The following is a 22337-nucleotide window of genomic DNA, read 5'->3' on the forward strand; positions in this document are numbered from 1 at the left end:
GCCCTTTCCTGCTCACTTTCCCCCCCCCCCCTGGAGAGGCCCCAGATTCTGCCCCTTGCCAACACAATCCCCCAGTCCAGATAACAATGAGTTCTTTCAACGCTGGCAGTGCTGGGAAAGTAGAGCCTTTTGGTTAATTGCAAAATTCCTGTATATACAACATTATTTGTACTAAAATCAGTGCACAGAGAGGGACAGCAGGCACAAGTGTACTGGCTCCACTTAATCCTAAAAAGATAGCTAGCTCATGAGCATGAAGTCTAGGCATGTAGGAAGTGCCTTTTAAAGGTTACTTATCAAGGGGAAGCCCTGACCTGGAAAAAAGGAGGAGGAGGAGGAGAGTTGGTTTTTATACCCCAATTTTCTCTATGTTTAAAGGAGAATCAAACCTGCTTACAATATCCTTCCCTTCTACTCCCCCCAACAGACACCTTGTGAGGTAGGTGGGGCTGAGAGAGTCCAGAGAGACTAGCCCAAGGTCACTAACCCAGCAGGCTTCACACGTAGGAGTGGGGAAACCAAACCGGTTCACCAGATTAGAGTCCGCCGCTCATGTAGAGGAATGAGGAATCAAACCCGGTTCTCCAGATTACAGTCCACCACTCCTAACCACTACTCTGGCTCTCAGCCTAGGCTAACCCAATCTCGTCAGGCCTTGGAAGTTAAGCAGGGTCTGTCCTGACTAGCATTTAGATGGGCAATCTCCATAGAATATCAGGCTTGTGATGCAGAAGCAGGAAACGGCAAGCTACCTCTTTTTTTTATAACATAAACATATAAAACAAAACAAACAAATACAATAATAAAAAGAAAATACAAAAGAATATCAGTTATATGATCTACTTAATACATTCAAAATTACAAAAATTACAAAATTCAAAATATCCTTTTGACCCACCACCCACCAAAAAAGTGATCCGTCACTGGACTTCCAGAGAAGTGTCTGAACAGTTTAAAAATTACACTATTGATTATAAAATACAAAAAGTTAAACTTATTTCTATAACTAATTAACTAAAATAGTAAAATCCATTTTTGCCAGTTTATCCCAATATGTGACGGCCTTCGCCCATGTTTCTTTAAATTCTTCCATATCTTTTCCGTGTAGGAATTCCGTTAATTTGGCCATCCTCATATACATCCATAGTTTCTCTCTCCAGTCTCTAATTAAAGGTTTATTTACTTGTTTCCAAATTTTGGCTATTGTAATTCTTGCAGCAGCAAAACTATATCGGCAAATGACCCTATCTTTTTTATCCATTTTTTCTTGAGGAATCCCCATTAAACAAAATGCAGGATTTCTTTTTACTCTTGTATTAATAAAATTATTTGTTTCTTTTAATACTTTTTTCCAAAACTTTTTAATTTTTTTACATATCCACCATGCATGCATAAAAGTTCCTCTTTCCTTTCCACATTTCCAACATAAATCCGTATCTCCTTTTTTCATTTTACTCATCACCACGGGAGTTATATACCATCTATAAAACCTTTTATATAGGTTCTCTCTAATTTCAGACCCACCAAGGGTCACCATAGGTCAGCTGTGACTTGATGGCAAAATAAATAAATAAATAAAGGGGAAGGAACTTATGCACAGACAATTCCTACATGCATAAACTCAATGCCTGCTGCTCCTCTGTGCACATTGACTTCATTAAGTCTTATTCTCCAGAAATTTATGTAATCTCTTTTAAAGCCATCAAGGCAGTGTCAATAGCCACATCTTGCACCAGTAAATTCCATCAATACTTTATTCAGTTTGACTTGAATCTAAAGTCAGTCAATTTCATTGGTGATCCAGGGTTAATATTATGAGAGAGGAAGCAAACCATTTTTCTCTTCAGCAATTTTTTTCATATCATCCACAATTTCTTAAATCTATCATACCTTATTTCTAAATGTATAAGTCCCAACCAGTTTAGACTTTCCTCAACACTGTAGTTTCTGTTTCTACTCCATGACATCCTTTTTGAAATGGGTCAGCCACAGTTGTACATGATATTTTAGATGTGGCCACACCATTGGTTTACATAAGGGCATTATGATATGGGTTATTTTATTTTGCTACCATTTCCCTAATAATACATGAGTTTGCCTTTTTCACTGGATCTGGACTCCAAGCTGATGTTTACACTGGGCTGCCCATAAGAACATCAGGGCCCCGCTGGATCATACCAGTGGTCCGTCAAGTCCAGCATACCTACATGGAACTTCATCTGCAACACATACCTACTCCCTCAATTTAGAGAGATCCTCCTGGAGCTCTTCACAATCCACCTTGGTTTTCACCATCCTGAATAATTCCCTATCATCTGCAAAATTGGCCACTATAATGCTAATCCCAAATTTTAGATCATTTATGAACAAATTAAATATCCTCATGACACCCCACTGCTCAGTATTTCCATTGTGAGAACTGACCATTTATTCCTGCTTCCTGTAATTTGACCAATTTTTTTAATCCATAAGAAGACTTATTTTACAATATAACATAAGCTTGGCCATTATCTTTTTACAGCTTAGGAAACCACAATAGTGCAGTGCCTTGGGTTTGAAGTTTTCAGAAGTGTATTTTATCATTTTAAGTAGTGCTTCTTGAAAGTTTGGATTTCTTCAGATGTTCAGGTTTTAAAAGTATTGGCATGTATCACAACAGGAACTTCACCAACAGCCCACTAATGTTCCTTCAGAGCCCGCACATTTATACACAGACACACTGAGTAGAAATTCTCATTTAATGAGAAAATCCACCCGGAACATGATTTCTGAACAAATTTGTAAAATACCTTCAATTATCATTGCATGTACACCACATCCCCCCAAACTGCACTCTCAATAATGCGATGAGTCTGAGTGTTCATTTTAGAAGCACAGAACATACCCTTAGCATTGAAGCAATAGGTTAGTGAGCAGGAACTTTTTTAGAGTTTTGTCTCCATTAAAAAAAATATACTTCTAGATATCCTTGTAGATCAACTTTTTAAAAAGCTAAGACAGTGACACAAGAATTTAAATGTCTTAAATTGGAAAATATAGTACTATAATATTCAGCTCTAGTTGTCCAACAGCTTTTGAAGAAAACATTCTATTTGTTTTCCTTCTGTTTGGTATTAAATCTTCTAAAGTATTCTTTTTGTATGTACCAAACTGAGCACTATCATTTACCTTCAGCAGAGATACTAAATGAAACAAGTCTTATCTCAATAAAAAAATGTGTCATACAAGTATGTGTGTGTATGTGATTTAGTTAAAAGCATAACTGAGAAACCAGCTGTAAGGACCATAAGCTTAAAAAGTCTAATTTCTGATCTCTTTTTTAGATTTTTTAGTTTTAAACAAAGGTTACTCTTTTTCATACTAGCAATGCAATAAGAATTCAAATGTCTTGCTTTTATAAAATGTTGAAAATCTCATGTGAAGTATAAATTATTAAAGTGAACTTTGTAATGTTGACATCATGGTATAAAAATTAAATGCCAGAATTTCTAACCAAATGAATTATGATCATTCTTTTTAAAATGTCCAGCTATAAGACTCTAATACAGTTAATTTTCTAATGAAGAGTTACGCTGTATCTTGAAAGTCCCACTTTGAGTTGCATGAGTTAGGGCTTGTATGTACACACCACTGAGTAAATATCTTCTAGTTTTTAATTGCATGAGTGAGGGTAATTATGATTTTAGATATAACCACAGGAATGTATGTCTAAGTAGGAACTCAAAGAAGAAAACATTTTGGCAACAGAGCTGCATTGTCTGGTGGAAATGCTCTAACAGACTAGCCACTTGCCCAGAAAATGGTTTAAATCCTTAGTGTGTTTTGTGGTCTTTCTCAATGGGTGAGTAAGCTTTGACCATCTAAATGTCCTCTTTGGCTTCTCCTCCCTCTCTTGCCCCAGCTTGCCCACCCCCTTTCTCCTCATTATGACACTTATTATTTTTCCATTCACAGCAAAACTGTTCACATCAAGGTAATTGATGATGAGGAGTATGAGAAAAGCAAGACTTTCTTCATTGAGCTGATGGGCCCACGCATGGTGGATATGAGTTTACAGAAAGGTGTAGTACTGGTTCTCCCAACTAACATTAACACTCTTCTTTCCTCTTCTCTTTCTTCTCCCACCTTTCTTTTCTTGCTATCTATAGTCCCTTTCCATTTTCCAACTGCTCAATCCTTAACACTGCTGTGTATGCACAATCTGTCACATGGTACTGATGGGTGCTAGCAAAGTGATGTATCTTGCAAGGGGGTGTGGGTGTGGGTGTGGTTGGTGGATGTCTATGCATATTCTTCAAAGAATATGGAGTTCTAAGGTCTATCTTGTATACCACACAGGTGAGCTGTGATGTTCTGCATTTCATGGGAAACATGGAATGTTCCATTTTTGAGTTCTCCAGCAAATAGCAGGATGTCTGGAATGTACAATGGTCAACACAGAAATAGCACTTGCTATTGCTGGTATACAAGGAAACTGTATACCAGAATTCTTAGCGAGAGGAAAACTTTGACCCATTTTCTGGACTTCCTGTTAAACTTATTTTCCTTCTTATTGGAATTAGGCGGTCTTGTGCATACAGCCTTGTGCCAATGCAATTCTCCTAGTCTATCAGGCGCTATGCTTGCATTTTTACTTCAGCCCTGAGCTGGGTCCATTTATCCCAAAGGGAATGAACAGTGCAATCCTAAGTATAAATAAGTCTCACTGAATTCAGTGGATTTGCCCCCTACTAAGTGTATCTAGAATTTCAAACTTGCTATTCTCACTTCTGTTAAAGCTTCTCACCAAGCCTGAAACTACTTTTTTTCAGAAGAATGTATTTTTAGGGGGGGTTAGATAGAACATTAAAGTGTTATTTGACTGATGTTTTCCCCATTCAGATGCACAATTTCAGGATCTCCAATTCACTCAACTGCTTTGACATTGGTAGGGCATCCATATGGCTTGGGAGGGGTGCTGTTTTGCAAATCTTGGAGACAGCTAATATATCATCCTGAAGGCAGTGATGTAGGAAAAGATAGCATATGCGCTGCTACCATATCCCTTTTCCTTAAACGCACTTTGAATGTGTGTAGAGACACACCCAGAATGTGGCTGTGTAGTATGGGAATTGAGAGTGTTTTCATGTGTGACCTAAAACATACATTTGCTGTTTCTGTCACATGGGGTGTTTACCTGGGAAAGATGCAGAAGAGGAACTGAGGTGCTTTCCACGTGGGCACAGACGTCTGCAGGTTCCCTGTTGTTGCTGCTGGTGTTGATACAGCAGCAGTGGCAGCAGAACTTTCACATGGCTGTTCCCCCCCCCATCGTTTCCCTGCCCAGTAGCCATTTCTCCCCCATGGAGTGCTTTTTTTTGTCTTTAATGGCAAATTAATATTGTTATATTGATATTCTCACCTTATATTTTTAAAAAGTAACTCTCTAGCTCCTTTTGTTGTGGAGATAGAAGCAGAAAGGCATTTCTCTGCAACAAATGGGGATAGAGACTTTTTTTTGAAAATTCGCAGAAATTTATGCACAGACTGTTAGAACGTTATTCGAACATAAAAATAGTCATTGCTTATTTTTTTAAAAAAATTAAAAGCTTTCCTTTTGGTGGTGAAGAAATGGCTACCTCAGGGACAGGGACTGGAGAAGTGGCTGTCATTGTGGTAGGACTGGGAGAGTCCATATTCCCATTCACACAACAGCCATCCACGAGTTGCTGTGATCTTTCCCAAAACTTCACAGCACAGCACTTTTGAGAAAGATTCAAAACAAGCTGGAGAAATTCCAAGAGGTGCATGAATGAACCACAATGCTGTGGGGGAGCAGGTGGGGAAAACACTTATCAACAGCATTGAACCCAAGGCAAGTAACCCATGTGGAAATGGCGTGAGTGCCTACTAGGGTGGCCAGGTCCTCTGCTACAGCAGGAGACTTCGTGCCCCCAGGCTCCAGGCCCACACTACTGCTTATTGGAGCAATGAGAGAGCAATGAAGGGAAAAGTGGCATCACCGCAACACCAGGAATAGCTTCTGATTACATACCTGGAAATGACATCACAGCATCGTGATGACACTCTAGAAATTTCCCCAAGTCTCTATGATTTTTACCAATTTCATATGCAATGAGCTCTTCTTGGTTGAGTGAATGGATGGATGTGCAGGTGTGTTTGCTATCTTCCTTGTGCCCTAGCCAGAGACGAAAGGTATTCTCAACAAAATGGGTGTGAGCGGTTAACAATTGGCTCTTATAGATATCTCGGGCTCTTTTTATGCCTGTAGGTATTTTCAATTGCTAGTGAGCTGTTAATACCATGTGACATTGAACTCAATGTGCCGCAAAAGTCACCTTCCACTAACCATCAACAAGGACCAGGTTCCCCTCCCTCCCCCTCCGCTCTCCCCACCCTTCCTTCCTCCTGTAACATTCTCTGACTCACCCAAAGATCAGCTACGAGACGTGCCATAGAAAGCAAGCGAAACTCCACCCAAGGCAGTGGCAGAAGTGGGGCTGCATGTGAGAAAGGTGTGGTGCTGCTGCTGCCGCTGCTGTTGCATCTGCTCCCAACCAAGCAACCCACTGTACACACATATCTTTCTTGTTGTCCCTACAGGAAGACCATAAGGGTTAAAATAGTAGATGAGGAGGAATACGAAAGGCAGGAGAATTTCTTCATTGCCCTTGGTGAACCGAAATGGATGGAACGAGGAATATCAGGTGTGAGATCCTTTTTTGAGAAAACAAAACAAACAAACCCCAATCTCAAAAGAGTAACCTTTTTTGCTACCCCTTTGTTCCACCTTTATCCTTTGTTCTTCTCTTCCCCCCTATATTCTCGCTCTCACCCTGTTTCGGTCCCATCTCTGCATTTTTGAGCCTAGCTTATTTCGGATCCTCCTTTTGTGCAGTGCTTGTGCCTTGGAGGCTGTTTGATCCCATGTGGTTGGACTCCTTCCATTCTCTTTTTCCCCCTTCCCTCTTTTGGTGGCATCTTTGGCATTGTCCTGTTTCTCTTTCAAATGCCAAGCCTGAAACTACTTTTTTTCAGAAGAATGTATTTGCATGGCTGCCTTTTTTGGCTTGCTGCCCGGTCTTGTATCTTGCACCGTCTTTCTCTCCTTCTATGGCATTGCAATGAATAATGTTGGGTGCAGATTAATTTGATTTTTGTGTACAAACTGGAGTCATGTCTAACAAGTTCTGTCATCATAACAAAGTGTGCTTGCATTTTGTTTGCTCCTTTGGTTTAAAACATCTCCCAGCACTGCAAATATACCCATGCATAACATTTGTTAGCCCTAAAGTTAGGAACTTATAAACTTTCTTGTTTGTAATTGCCAGACAGTTTGAAAATGAAGCTCACCTCTGGGTTTTGTTAAAGGCAACCGCAAATCAGTTAATAGTTGTGAAAGGTAACCATATTTTAAGGTGTCGCTCCTGACATATTTGCCCGTATGCAAGTCCCACCAATGTCAAAAAGATGTGCACACTTGGATATGTGTTGAAGGATGAGTATTCTGCACATCTTGTGTTCACTTCATCTTGTCTAGAAATCTCAGATCTGTCAATTCATAGACAAAACTCTTCATGAGAAGCTACCTATCAATAAAGAAAAGTGGAGGTCTTTGATACTGATTTGGATAAGGAAGCTAGTTTGATATGTATGTTTCTAAATTCTGCACACACATGTTTGAATAGTCAGTAACTAGTGACTCTTAAGGATGATGATTATTACCACTATAAAAGTGTTTATTACAACTCTTGCTTCTTTAATTTGTATTATTTATTTTTTTAGAAAATTTCCATGCCACTCCTCTAGAAAACCTTTTCTTGGCAGCTTAAAGTAAAACATAATCACATGGAACCCCATCAAAGTTATTAATGATTAATAAACTCTTACAAACCTAGTATTAAAAACCCAGCCAGAGCATAAAAATAGCATAAAACATGGATCATCTTAAAAAAACAAGTGTCATAAACCATTTCTCAGGTTAGAATCAGACTATAAAAACAATGTAAAAGGAACATGTTCTACTTCCACTCTTGAAGGTTCAGGGTGCACTATAAAAACAAAAACCCAAGAAGCATGCTATGAAATGACCATTGCTTTGAAAAGTTTTAAATTATAAATGTCCTGGGACTAACTCATCATGACTTTTCAAACCTGGTTCTCCCAAACTTTTTTTTGCCTCTCACATAAGGGAACCCAGGGCAGATTGGGGACGGGAAAGGGCCCTGGAAACTGCCCTTGCCCCCAGCCTACCTTTGCCTCACCCTTCCAAAGGAGGGAGGGAGATCCTGCTCGGCCAGCCCTGAACAGCAGTTGCCTGGCCAAGCTGGGTGGGGGTGAGGTTGGGTGGGCTGGCCCTGTCCTTCACTGTGGCAAAGCAGAGAGGCCACATCCCATCCCTCTCTGCAGGGAGATCAGGCTGGCATGTCCCATTCTTCACTGTGCTCAGGTTTGGCTAGGTAAGCATATCCCATCCCTCAGTGAGCCAGCTGGGCGCATTACCTGCCACATCAAGCCCTTCTTTCCCTTGTCTCTGGCTCATGCCTGCCTCTCTCTTTGGGGTGGGATGGCCCTGGCAGAGGCCATGGACCCTCGGTTGGGGTGGTCCCTGTGTGTGGCAGTCCCCTAGGTCATTGACCCACTGGGACTTTTCCCAGTAGCCTTAATTGCCAATCTGACCCTGAGGGAGCCACCACACTTCCGTCACACAAAGTCATCTAGTCAACCCTTCCACTTCCCTTTATAAAATTCATAATAAAATTTCTGATTATTCTTTGATTCATTGATGCACAGAAAGTAACAGGCCTTCATGAAAGTGGGAAAGCCTGGTGCATTCCCATATTCCAGCTGATTTTTTGACAATAGAAAGATAATCCAGAGCGCCCAGAGATGAGTTTGTGAAATGTGCTTATCCTGCTGGTTATCCAAGGTTTTCCACTTCCTTCCTGACAGAAGCTATGGTTTTTAGCAGCTGCATAACAGCCATAAATTCAATCATAATTCTCCCTCCTCCACGTTCCTTCCACTCAATGCATCTTCATTTCAAGAGAGCCGATGTGGTGTAGTGGTTAGGTTGTAGGATTAAGACATGGGAGACCAAAGTTCAAATCCCCACTCAGCCATAGAAGCTTGCTGGGTGTCAAAGAAAGAAATAGTAGTCAAAGGGATGTTCCGGCAGCAAGGAGCATATCCTGGCAGGAAACTGATCCATTTTCCACCATAGGAGGAAACAGCTTTTTGGATTACAAGAAGAAGAATAAGTTTGCCAGAAGGTCTGAAAGTTGGATCAATCAACCACTGCCGATTCCACTCTTTCAGGATCTGACATTATCAAGGGTTCTGAAGATGTGTCACTGGAGTCTGTTAGTACACCTGTGTCAACCATCTGGGTGATGTTTTTCAAAGGTCACTCCACAAAAGTATAAAAAGCAAGAGTTGCTTCCAACAAAGGAAGAGCCATGTGGGAAGGCATGAAACCTCATTAATCTTCCTAGCACGTAGAAACCTCTTTTTAAGCCTCTTTTCTTTACTTAATTACTGAAAAAGGAGCCTTGACACCATTGCAAGTATCTTGCGAAGTCTCCAGAGGTCCTTTAGAAGAGTGGCTGAAGCTCCTTATTGTATGAGCCACACAGAAAACGAGCTTAAAACCAAGAGCACATCAGCGCAGCGCAGCGCAGCTGCTGGCTTGCCAGCTCGCACCCTTGGTTTTAACACTTGCCCTGCCCTTTCTGTCCCAATCCCTTAATCAGTTCCTGCCTACTATGGCTACCAGAGGTCCAGGTGCACCACACAGCAGGCAGGGGGAGAGGAAATGAAAGGAACGGGCGGGAAAAGCTGCTGCTGCTGGGCTTTATTTGGAGACTGTAAAGTATGGAGATAATCTCTAGGCTGCAAACTTCCCAATGACAATACCTGTAATTTCTATATCATTGGGCTTCCCTAATGAATACATGAAGCTGCCTCATACTGAATCAGACCCTTGTCCCATCAAAGTCAGTATTGTCTACTCAGACTGGCGGTGGCTCACCAGGGTCTCAAGGTAGAGAGGTCTTTCACATCACCTACTTGCCTTGTCCCTTTTACTGGAGATGCCAGGGATTGAACCTGGGACCTTCTGCATGCCAAGCAGATGCTCTACTACTGAGCCACAGCCCCTCCCACATCTATATATATTACCTAGCCCAATACACCCCTATTTTCTTTGTTTCTGTCATTTCTATTCCTCTGATCTGTCCCCAACCACATATCTCCAGAGCTTCTTTCCAGTGGGCATTCAACCCTGTTACAAGGGAGGCTCGCCAAACAAACTGGATAGGGATGCTTGCCCAAGGGGAAGCAACTCAGGGGATATGTAGCAGATGATTACTCAAGTGTGTTGACATGGCAGAACCAAATAAAGAGCCGACAATGATGTGTTGGATTGGTCGCTTGTGGATTAGGAAAGCTTAAACATGTTGTGAAGATGCAACCTGGAGCTGGATTGTGTGCTCCCCAGTGCCCATTCCTTTAGCCTCCTTATCTAAGAAGACTCCCTATCTTTTCTGGCAAGGAGATGAGAGCTCTGATCCAAGCAGCCATCGAGACATCTTTCGGGAGGAATGTCTCCCCCTCAAACATGCTTTTGACCTTGATTTAGTTTTTAGCAAACAAAAATCCATGATTCAGTTTCATACAAGTAGTCATTACAGCTGTTCATTTTACTTATTCAATTTACTTGAGTAACTGTTTGTTTCCATTGGTCTCAGATTTATGAAAAACATATTTCTCATCTGTAACTCCCCCCCCCAATCCTATGGGGATGAAATTCTTGAACCCTTCACCCAAAGGATACACAATCCATATGTCAGGTAGACAGGAGACAGCATTTTACAGGCACTTAATGAAAAAAGTGAATGAGTCTTTTAAACGAAGAATGAATGTGTGGCTGAGGGATGCTAAACCCAGTTTCCTTGCTGCTTTCCCTGACTATGCTCTGGGGCTTAAACTGTGTTTCTCTCCAGTGGCTTGGATACAGCAAAGCATTTCTGTGGACAGAATGATTTCTGCTTACAGGAAATAGATTACTTGCTTTTTGCTGCAGCCCAGAATGCCTCCTGAGATGCTGCTCCTGGGGGATGGGAAACCCCAGAAGACATTTTTGGCTACGGCAAAGTGGGGGGGTGGTCAAAAGCAACACTCTGCAACTTTTCACTCATGCAAACAGTCCACTGGATTCAAGCCTCAGAGCTGCTCTGGGATAAAGGGCTGAAAGCAACAGACAAAAGCAAAGTAAGGTGCAGAAGGAGGTGGGGTTTTGCTCCCTCACCTGCTCTGTCCTTTTTAAACAAAAGTCTTTGCTCCCCATTTTCTTTATATGTGAATGAGCAGTTTTGTATAAATACACGAGTCATGTCCCTTCATTTAATCTGACCCTTCACTGAATTAACCAGGAATACTGGGAACTAGGAAAGGCCATTTTTATTGGGGAAGTGACTGGGGGCAGGGATAAATATTAACATCCCAAATTGGGCCTTCTTGTGGCTCCTGTTAAAGCACACAAAAAGGGGGGGGACATATATATATATATGAGAAAAACAGCAAAGCAGATGCTGTGTGGCATTGCCAGAGGAGGAGGAGGAAGAGGAGGCAAGGGTAGCATTTGTCTTCATCCCTCAGCCCAGGCAGTAACACTGCATGTATATGCCAGTGTGTACAAGCAAAAGGTATGCTTTAGTTTGCCACCCACTCAGCTTCACTGCGTATCGGTGAGGGGCGGGATTCGGGGGAAGTATAAAATTTGTCTCCTTTCCTTTCAGCATTGCCTGTCTGTATGCCAGGCAAAGGTTGCCCTTGTGTCTAGAAAATTCCTCAACAGATTAGTAAGCAAAAAACCCTCTTCATTAAGTCACCCAGTGGGATTTTACATTCTGTTTTTCCAACAATGTTAGACAATGTATTTGGTAGAGAAATGAGACAGAAAGTGTCTCTCCCCTACCCTGGATTAACTGTTTATCCTATTTAGATAAATTCATTCTTTAAGATGTTGGTTCTTTGTTATCCTCTAGGCTTGTAATGTATTAGCTAAATTGAATTAATGTATGTTTTGTTAGCTTCTCAGCCTTTTTTATTTTTGAATTCCTTCAGGATTATTGGCTGTACAACCTTCAGCCCTGAAAATCCTGTATATTATCAATTTCCCAGCATTTCCCTTTTTGTAATCTCATTCTATAGCAAGCCCCATGTAATACTTGAAAAGATTAGGCCTGTGTTGGTTGTTCTCTAGCATTCACCAACAAACACCTCTTCTGGCTACATTTGGAAGAAAAGACTTAAAAGCGAAGATGGTGAATGCCTCATTATTAAGCTATATGATGGGTTGTGGGCAGCCTTCCTTCTCCCTTCTGTTGCTTAGCTCTGAGGCGTTCCAACTTCCCTCTGTATTCTTACAGTTCTGTATGTTTCCCTTATCTACCGTGACAGGGCCCTAACTGTTGGTGGCAAAGCATAGCAGCACCTAAATGCCTTCCAGCAGACTGTCACCTTTCTGGTCACCCCACTGTCAGTGCCTTTTGAATGTCCCTCTAGTGAATCGAGGTTTGTTCATTGTTAAAAGACAACAGCTTTTAGCTCAGCTGCTACTCCCTGGATAGTCTTGGCATCACATTAGTTGAAAAGTTGGGCCAGGTTTTCCTTACCTTGTTGGCCCTCAGGGGCAGTTTAGAGACATTCAGGTTGTCTGTATTCTCTTCAGACATCAATTTTTACACACCAGCATTAGAGGGAAAGTATTATGCCTGCTTTCCCAGGAAGGGTTACTACCTTTCACCTGAACTATAGCTTGCCTGAGGGTATAAAACTGAGCATAAATCCCAAAACAGCATTTAGCTGAAGAAGAGGAGCTGCACTTGACTGTGGAAGGAGCCAGCTCTTCAACTGTCAATTTCTCAAAGAGAATGGAGGGAAACTAGCCAAACCTGTGCAAGCATAACCAAGACAAAGGAAATATAAATTACACAAATAGCAACCTTAAGAACATAAGGGAAGCCATGTTGAATCAAACCAATGGTTGCTCTAGTGAAGCATCCTGTTACACACAGCAGCCAATCAGATGCCTCCAGAAGGCCAACAAGCAGGGCACGGAGGACAAAGCCTCCTCCTGTTTTTGCTTCCAACCACTGGCATTCAGAGAGTGAATCCATGAGTTCCTTAGAGCCCATCAATGGACAAATGAAAGACAAAAGGAATGAACTGTAACTGTAATGGTTTTCATAGAATATGGAGGTCCCAAGGAGGTTTATAAAAATATGCACAGGGTAGAAAGAGTGGACAGAGAGAACTTTCTCTCCCTCTCCCAGAATACTAGAGCTCGAGAGCATCCAGTAGGGTTGATGGGCAATAGATTCAGGATGGACAAAGGAAATACTTCTTTACTCAACAAGTGATTGAAATGTAGAATTTGCTGCCAGAGGATGTAGTGATGGCCACAGGCATAGATGGCTTTAACAGGGGATTAGACAGATTCATGGAAAGCAGGTCTATCAGTAGCTACTAGCCATGGTGACTAAAGGGAACCACGTCCAGAGACAGAAAATCTTTTAATGCCAGTGCCAGTAAGCAATGTCAAGGGAAAGATTCCTTCTTTATACTGTGTTGTTAGCCCTCCGTAGTAACTGGTTGGCCACTGTGTGAGACAGATTGCTGCATTAGATGGACCAATGGTCTGATCTAGTAAAAAGACAAAATGAAAATTATAGCATGGGGAACAAGTACAGATTAGCCTTTCTTGTTTTAAAAAGATAAAGGTAGTCCTCTGTGCAAGCACCGGGTCATTACTGATCCATGGGGTGAAGTCACATCCCGACGTTTACTAGGCAGACTGTGTTTATGGGGAGGTTTGCCATTGCCTTCCCCAGTCATCTACACTTTACCCCCAGCAAGCTGGGTACTCATTTTACCAACCTCAGAAGGATGGAAGGCTGAGTCAACCTTGAGCCGGTTACCTGAAACTTTCTTGTTTTAGTTTAGTTTAAATTGAACCAAAAGATGGCTATCAGGAAATTAACACTTTTATCCCCAACAATTAATCTATGACATTGTTCAGAAAATTCAGTGTCGATGAATATTATAGCCCCTCCACACATTATACTGGGAGAGCCATGATTGATAACCCGTGCGTTTAACTGAAATGCAGCTGCCAGTTACTGGGAAGGATGCTGCCCATTTGCTTGGAACAGTAATGTTTGGGGAGGGGGGGTAACCTTCTCATACCATTTAACCAATCAGAATTGCTCCTCAGGCAGCGGTTTGCCTCACACAATAAAATATATCTATACATAGTTAAAGAGAAGGGGAGGATTCACGTTCAGAATATAGTACAAGGAAAAGGGTTAGAAACCATGCGGCCCTGAATAACATGGCAGCCTTCATCAGCTATGTTTCACTTTTTTGTTAAAAAAAGCTGAGAGATGAACTGTGGCTCTTCCACTGTAATGTGTAGTTTGGCTGTCAGACATTTGCTTTGAACGTCAGAGTATTGCAGATTTTTATGTTCCAGAAACATATAGGCATGGCCATTACAATTAAGATTTTGGGTTAACCAAGATACAGAGTTCAGTTTTCCAGACATTTTAATGAGATGTGGCCATAGTAATCCAGGACCAAAATCCAACACATGGGATTTATTTATTTGTTTGTATATAATCTGAGCTCCTTCAATAGTGTGAAATAGCAAGGCAGAATCAGCAAGGAAGGGTATAAAGCACATGAGCAGATGTAACCACATCAGCACTCAAGCATACCACCATGCATGTCTGCATTCCAGTTGAACTCCTCTGTGGCTGAGAAATGTTGTCATTGGCCATTCATAACTTCTCTGCCTGAACCCAAGCTGATCGAAGCAATCAGGCATCCTAGCATATTCACCCTTCTGTCTCCAAGGTGATTCCTTAGTTACCAAACGTCCCTTGCCAAGCCTTTTACTGCTCCAGAGTTCGGAGTGCTCTCATCTCTTCTTCATTTAAGATGTTTTGAATCTTTCAGGTGACTCCGTACATACAACAGCATTTCATACTAACATAACCATTCTACACTTATGATTATGGACCATTCTAACGACATAAACAGTGACAGAATGCTTATGCTATTTGTCAGAGTCATTCAGACCTTACGTTATTCCACTGATGCAGTATTACATTAGCTTTATATATTTTCTGTCTGCTCCAATTCTGTCTTGTACATCAAAGACTCTCTTACCCCTCTACCTGCTACACAGGAATGCAGGAAGAAGTATTGGTTACAGGAATCGCTGGTGCCTCTCAAGAGCGAGGTGATAAAAGACTCTGTAAAGACTCTTCCAACACACATCCCTTCCACTGCACCTACCCAGAGCTCTCCCATCTATTCCACCGCAGTTGTACCTTTGGAACTGCTTCCATTCACCATCTTAACTAAATGGAACCTCCAGGTTCAAAGGTAACAAACCTCTGAGTGCAGGGAACAAGCAGTGATTCCTTTGTCCTGGTCCCTCATGCTCTGCTTTTTTTCTTTCCAAAGACATTTGGCTGATCCCTATTGGTGGTCTAGATGAAGGCAAATGACTTGGCCATGTGTTGCAACTACAACAGCAAGTACAGCTAGGGTTGTCAGGTCCCTCTTTGCCACCGGCAGGAGGTTTTTGGGGTGGAGCTTCAGGAGGTTGGGATTTGGGGAGGGGAGAGATTTCAATGTCATAGAGTACAATTGCCAAAGTGGCCATTTTCTCCAGGTGAACTGATCTCTATCGGCTGGAGATCAGTTGTAATAGCAGGAGATCTCCAGCTAGTACCTGGAGGCTGGCAACCCTAAGTACAGCTCACCAATGGTCTTTTTTTTAAAGCTCCTTAGTGACTGCTGAGAAACAGCTAGATGGAATTACCATCAAAGGAAAGTGGGGAGAGGAGTGTGGTTGAAGAAAAGAAAATATGAGGGAGACTATGGAGGCGGCTGCTGTGCTGGGCAAGAAGGTATGAGTGCTGCTTTCTAAGTGTAGCTGCAGCTTCAGCCTAACTCACCACAGACTGCTGGTTGGCTGGTTGGCTTGCTATGCCCCACCTCCTCCACCTCAGAGGTTCAGCATGAGTTCAACTGGGCACCAGGCAAGGAGGAAAAGGGAACAGCCACCTTGACCCTACAAGAGCCCACAGCATGGCCTACTTCCACAGGCTTCATGACCCACAGGTTGGGAAACACTGGATTAGTAGAATCTGGAACTGGTGTAGTCCACGCAAAGAATATATCATTGTTTTAGTGGGTTCCACAAATAGAACAGTAGGGGTTTTTTTACAGGTCAGAACTGAATTACATTTTTATAATCTCCTGCCTGTGAAACCATTTTCCTGCTTCTGTGAGCAATGTCCAATCAGAAATTTAAAACTAGAATAATCCCCCAGTCTCCTGCTCTATATTCTTGAAGTTTCATTCATAGTGCTCTTCAAATATTCATGTATCACATTAGAAGCGAAAGAGGGAAAAACACTCTTTTACTAGGCTGAAGTGCAAATGCAAGAAAAAGATCCCAGGTCATCTAGATAGGAATGTGTTACGAGACATACAGTGTAATCCTAAACAGAGTTGTGTGTGTGTGTAAAGTGCCTTCAAGTCGCAGCCGACTTATGGCGACCCCTTTTGGGGTTTTCATGGCAAGAGACTAACAGAGGTGGTTTGCCAGTGCCTTCCTCTGCACAGCAACCCTGGTATTCCTTGGTGGTCTCCCATCCAAATACTAACCATGGCTGACCCTGCTTAGCTTCTGAGATCTGATGAGATCAGGCTAGCCTGGGCCATCCAGAGTTACAGCCTTCTAAATTCATTGACTTCACTGGACTTAGAATGGTGTGATTCTGTTTCGGATTGCAGTGATACAACTGTAATTTGTAACAGTAATTTCAGCTAGGGAGCAATAGCAGGAGTATATAGGCCATTATGGCCACCGGGACTCCTCTTGGTGGGCTGATGCCCCTCCAACTGGGCTGGGCCAGTCCAGTGGAAGAAAGGCTGTATACAGTCCACCTGCACTCCTTGGGGCACCTGGCACCCTGTCCAGCCCAGCTCCGTGTAGCCTGGAGGAGACAAAACCCAGCCCTGCATTGAAGATGGAAAGAGGTGCCCAACCGGCTGGGTAGGCAAGCTGCCTTTTCCTCCATCCTTCAGAGGGGCAGAGCCAGCATAGGCCAGGAGTAGGCAACCCTCTTCTTACTCACTCATTCCCTTTGGGAGGGGACGAGCCCATTTATAGGGCATACATTTATTGTTACAGCCATTGGCCAACACACCATTTATAGGGCTATTTTTCCTTCCCAGTCTGCCCCAAGGCAATAGTAATATTTCTGTTTGAAAACAGAAATTCTGAGGTCCTTCTGGAATATAGAATTATATATGGTTATACATGGGGGGCATCATGATGAAGACAAAATATTGATACCAAAAATTTGAGTTGGTCACTGAATTTAAAGAGGTCTTATTGTCAATTGTTGTCTTCCATCACTATCTGAAATGGTAGGTTTTCATTCTAGTTTTCCATCAAACTCACTGGGCACAATCCAGCCGGGTTAGTTGACAATTTAAATCCCACGAATTTCAGTTGGAGAAATCTTAACTTCTTAACTCTTGCTCTAAAATCAATGGTACTTAATTGTGCTCAATTTTGGGTGGGTCATGTCCTAATATTTTTGATCTCCTGTTTCAAAAAATTAATGCTGTTTTTGATTGTACAATTTGATTGTACCATTTTTTTGTACATGTTACACATTTATAGTTACGCTTTGAAAATAAGTTTTTCATATAATTCAAATTTGTTTTTGAAGCAAATGTGTTTAAAATTGAACAACTTTAAATCCAGTCCAAAATGAAATTTCTAAGAATAATAGTTAAAGGCTGCAATCCTAAATAAAACTTCCTGATAGTAAACCCATCTAACTAAAATGGAACTGTTTAGGCTTGCTCTTTGGTTGACCCCCCTCCTTGCCACTTTTTGACCATGCTACAATGGTAATTATTTGGGGTTTTATTTCAGTATTCCATTAAAGAGAATTCACATAATTTGCATAGATCATTGATGAAATACAGTTTTGACTACTCTCCAAAGCTTGCTTGCCCTCTGTCAGTCCAATTCAAACAATGGTATCCATGTGTGGAAGGCAATGTGCACATTTCAATAGAATTAACAATATTAAAAGTTACTCTGGGAGGAGGAGAAGAAGAAGAAGAGTTGGTTTTTATATGCCAACTTTCTCTACCACTTAAGGGAGAATCAAACTAGCTTATAATCACCTTCCTTTCCCCTCCCCACAATAGACACCCTGTGAAGTAGGTGTGGCTGAGAGAGTGTGACTAGTCCAAGGTCACCCAACTGATTTCATGTGTAGGAATGGGGAAAACAACAATCCAGTTCACCGGATTAGCCTCCGCCACTCATGTGGAGGAGTGGGGAATCAAACCCGGTTCTCCAGATTAGACTCCACCGCTCCAAACAACCGCTCTTAACCACTACACCACTCTGGCTCTGGAGCAGATATTTGATTCTCATCATTATGAAGAAGTCTGTTCGGTATTGTAGAGTCTAGGTGGATGCCATCTTCTGGCTCCAGTCTTTATCTCTAAGAAAGCAGGAGATGTCATTTTTATTTTTTATTCCAGGGCAAAAATAGCTGAGGCTATCGTCTGCTGGAGGTTTTAACACATGGAGTGCGTTTTACTCACATTCCCATTAAGAAATGTATAGCACATTGCTATGTGCATTTTCTCAAAAATTAACACCCACTGAGGATTACTCCCAACGAAGTATGTTTAGAATTGAAGCTCTAGGCTTCTTCTCCCCGTGGATCTGTTGCTCTTCACAAGTGAAGAATATAGAAGCATTTAAAGTAGTCATGGTTGGAGTTAGTTTGAGAGCTGATTTGCTTAAGTCTTAGCAATTCTATTAAAGTCTTAGCAATTTCTTTCTATTATGTTTTCTCATGAAGGTTATAGAAGAAGATTATATATTCATCATGCACCTAAAACAATAGTTAGGCAATACAAATTAAAAATAAAGTAGGGCCTACTAATCTCCTACTAATTCAACTGCTCTCCAGCCAATAGAGATCAGATCACCTGGAGAATAATGGCCACTTCGGCAATTGAACTCTATGGCATTGAAGACCCTCCCCTCCCCAAACCCCACCCTCCTCAGTCTCCACCCCAAAAATCTCCCGCCGGTGGCGAAGAGGGACCTGGCAACCCTAGAAAGAAGAGATGTGATTAAACCAACAGTGCAGTTTAAAGGAGTCGTTGCCCCTCATATACACTTGTGAGACACAGAATAGAGCAGTTATTGTTACTTTCCTGTAAAAATAGACAAAACGTTGGAGATTGGTGACTGAATTTCCCCTCCCCGTTACACCTCTCTAAATAGCAGCCATAGAGATAGGGGGAATAGGAAACTGGATTGTTGCTTGCAAGCTTTTTCCCCATCCCAACACAATGAAAACTGGCCCCTTGGCAGCACTGTTTTCCTGGTAAGGAAAAACAAACATCTGCACCACTGGGGAAATTATTTATCTTGGCAAAAGGGTGCAGAGGAAGTGGCTTTAAAAATTCTCACCCAAGGCCGTGGTTCCAGTCTGACAGTGCAACTTTACTGAGAGTAAGGCCCATGGAATGAAATATAGCAGGATTAGGGTTGCTAGGTCCCTCTTTGCCATTGGCGGGAGATTTTTTGGGTGAAGCCTGAGGAGGGCAGGGTTTGGGGAGGGGCCAAAGCAGCCGTTTTCTCCAGGTGAACTGATCTCTATCGGCTGGAGATCAGTTGTAATAGCAGGAGATTTCCAGCTACTACCTGGAGGTTGGCAACCCTAAGAAGGATTCTGAATAGACCTGTACAGAATTATGGTCTCAGTAAGGTTCCCCTACAGTTGCTATTTAGAGAAGATTTAGAAGACAGGAGCTCTGATCAGGGCCTTTCAGTGTTTGGCTTATTTTAGCCCTCTTTAAAAAATCAATTTCATCCTTATTTTTTTAACCCAGGCCAATTTTTATAAAAGAGCCGCATTTCTCCACAAGGTTCTGATCACATTCTTATCTGAAGAAAGAAGATTTTATCCTTCCTGCTAAGGCAGCCTTTCCTAGAAACATGAGCACACGCTTCTTTGTGCGGGTGGTCTGAGCCACCATCAGCCTCCCACTCCACATTTCGCATTCGTGCCCACTTCTCCCCCATAGCAGCATTTTTGTCGTGCTTTTAGTCATAAATCAGACCAATTTAGGCATCCAGTAATGTTATTTTCAAAGCACAGTCGTTTTTAAACAAGAGTGAAATTCAAAGTAAGAGAGTCACTTTTAGAAACAATGATTACAGGCTTAAGAAATTAATTCTTATTACTAAACTAAAGTTCCTCTGAGTCATACTGAAGTTAATATGAAGTGAGAAGGAAAGAGATATAATGGGATTAAATGAGAAAGCTGAGCACTTAAAAGATGATTAACAGTCTAAACCTAAATTAACAAAAATATTCCTACCCACATTATACTAGCAATTAGCAAATAGAATTTAGAATAAAGAACTGTGTCAAAAGAGAGGTTTCAAACAGAATTTCAAGATTAAGGAAGATTCTTATTTAAATAATTAAACTTATTTGTAGTTACCAGTTTTGGTCACTTGTGTTTGTCCAGGAGCATCAACTCAGCTGCTGCCGCCTTTCCCAGGCTTTATGGGCAATACCTACACTTAATGATACAGCAAACCTGTATAATCCAAACTTGTTTCCATTCTTCAGACCACATCACATTTCTAACCATGCAATCCTGAAGGGGGAGCAAAGCTACACAGGAACCAGCACGACCCCTATGCAGGCATCTGTGCCACTTGCAAGGTGCAAACTGGCACAGACGCCGGCGCAAGGTGACTTTCGCCAGCCCTGGAGAGCCGCACAGCAGCTGGAGCCTCCTGTGCCCAGCAGCGTATGTCCTGGGGGGGTGTTCCTGGGGTGTTCCCTGGGGAGGAGCTGCCGTTCGGATCTGGAGGTGGTGCAGCTATGCTGCCTCCGCCCGCCTTCTGTCTCCCCCCCACACTTCAGGAATGGGCTGTAATTATCTGCAGCCCCCCCCCCCAATATTAAAAGTTCTGAACTTTAGCATGGATAGCATTAATTCTTCTGCAATACATGGTGATGTGCTGGGCCTGGCATGTATCTTGGAATTATGTCTATTATCCTCTATAGACAATAGGTGGGATATTACTTCAACCACAGTTGCTAAAAGCATTGCTGGAGGAGTTGTTGGTACTGGGAGTGGCGATGTTAGATTTCCCTTGGAGTTGGGAGTAGTTCTACTAAAGACCTAGGTGGCTTAAAGTTCATTTTTAAGTGCGATTCATCATCTCTGACATCTGAGAGGTAAGCCAAAGTACAGAGCAAAGCTAAGAACAGCTGCTAAAAATGGCTGTAAGGCAACGACTGTGGCTTCTCCCAGGTGCTGTGTGGCCATGTTGCAGTTGCACCCTTTCTATCCCCAGTGGACTCCCCCCCCCCCCAGCCTTTCAAGTTGCATCCTTCCTTTGGAAAAGGGAGAACCTCAGAAAACCAGAACCCTTGGTACACACCTGTTCTCTCCAGCTTCATTGCTTCATTCTCACCTTGTTGCTACTAGGCATGCTCATGAACCTGCATCTAGCATGTGGCTACAGAAAATTCACAGCAACATCAGTCAAGCTCATAGCTCATGTAAATACAATCATCTACAAAAGGACTTTGACACTCTTGTACATGAGACATTAACTCTGTTCTCCTTTCTTTTTTCTTTTTATATAGCTCTCCTTTTGAATCAAGGTAAGTGGTTTCCCCTGCTTGGTTTGTTTACTTTTTGCCCTGTTCTTTTCTTTTTATGCTGGCTTTGATTTCATTTCAGACTTCTGTGTGGAACCACTTGAACCACAGTTACTAACAGTAGCTGTCCATTGAGGCTATATGAACTGCAAACATTTTTTTGTCTTGACCGGAGTTGGCCTAGGTGCTGAATATCCACTTTGTACACCATCAGGTTACCAGCCACTCACCATCCTTCCTGCTCTTGTATTCTTTACTTTTTGAGAACAATAGACCTTAGAGTAATATTAGTACAGATCTTGCAGATCATCCACACCAGTGCTCCATCCCCTACAACGACCATGCATTTTGAAGCACACGTCATCAAATGTATTGTTGTGTAAATCCATCAAGTGTGTTTACATACACAGCTAGAAACGTGGTAGATCAGAATGTCACAACCTTTCTGTCATGTATATAAATCAGCCTGATGGATTTAGACTCCAGTGTATCTGATGAAATTAATTCTGAGTCACAAAA

At 42.0% G+C, this 22337-nt stretch overlaps 1 protein-coding gene across 3 annotated transcripts in view; it reads left to right on the forward strand.

The window, feature by feature from the left end:
- The window catches only part of SLC8A3 (solute carrier family 8 member A3), a 149827-nt gene that overhangs the window by 104807 nt on the left and 22683 nt on the right, over nt 1-22337 (forward strand). For 2 of the 3 annotated variants that reach the window (XM_056851591.1, XM_056851592.1), the window contains exons 2-3: nt 6604-6707; nt 21804-21821. In XM_056851591.1, the coding sequence (XP_056707569.1) occupies nt 6604-6707; nt 21804-21821 (122 nt within the window). Of the gene's footprint in view, nt 1-3954; nt 4062-6603; nt 6708-21803; nt 21822-22337 lie in introns of all 3 variants that reach the window. The other variant, XM_056851590.1, reaches the window with a different exon arrangement.

The sequence above is a fragment of the Euleptes europaea genome, chromosome 6 (genome assembly GCF_029931775.1).
Source record: "Euleptes europaea isolate rEulEur1 chromosome 6, rEulEur1.hap1, whole genome shotgun sequence".
Lineage (NCBI taxonomy): Eukaryota > Metazoa > Chordata > Lepidosauria > Squamata > Sphaerodactylidae > Euleptes > Euleptes europaea.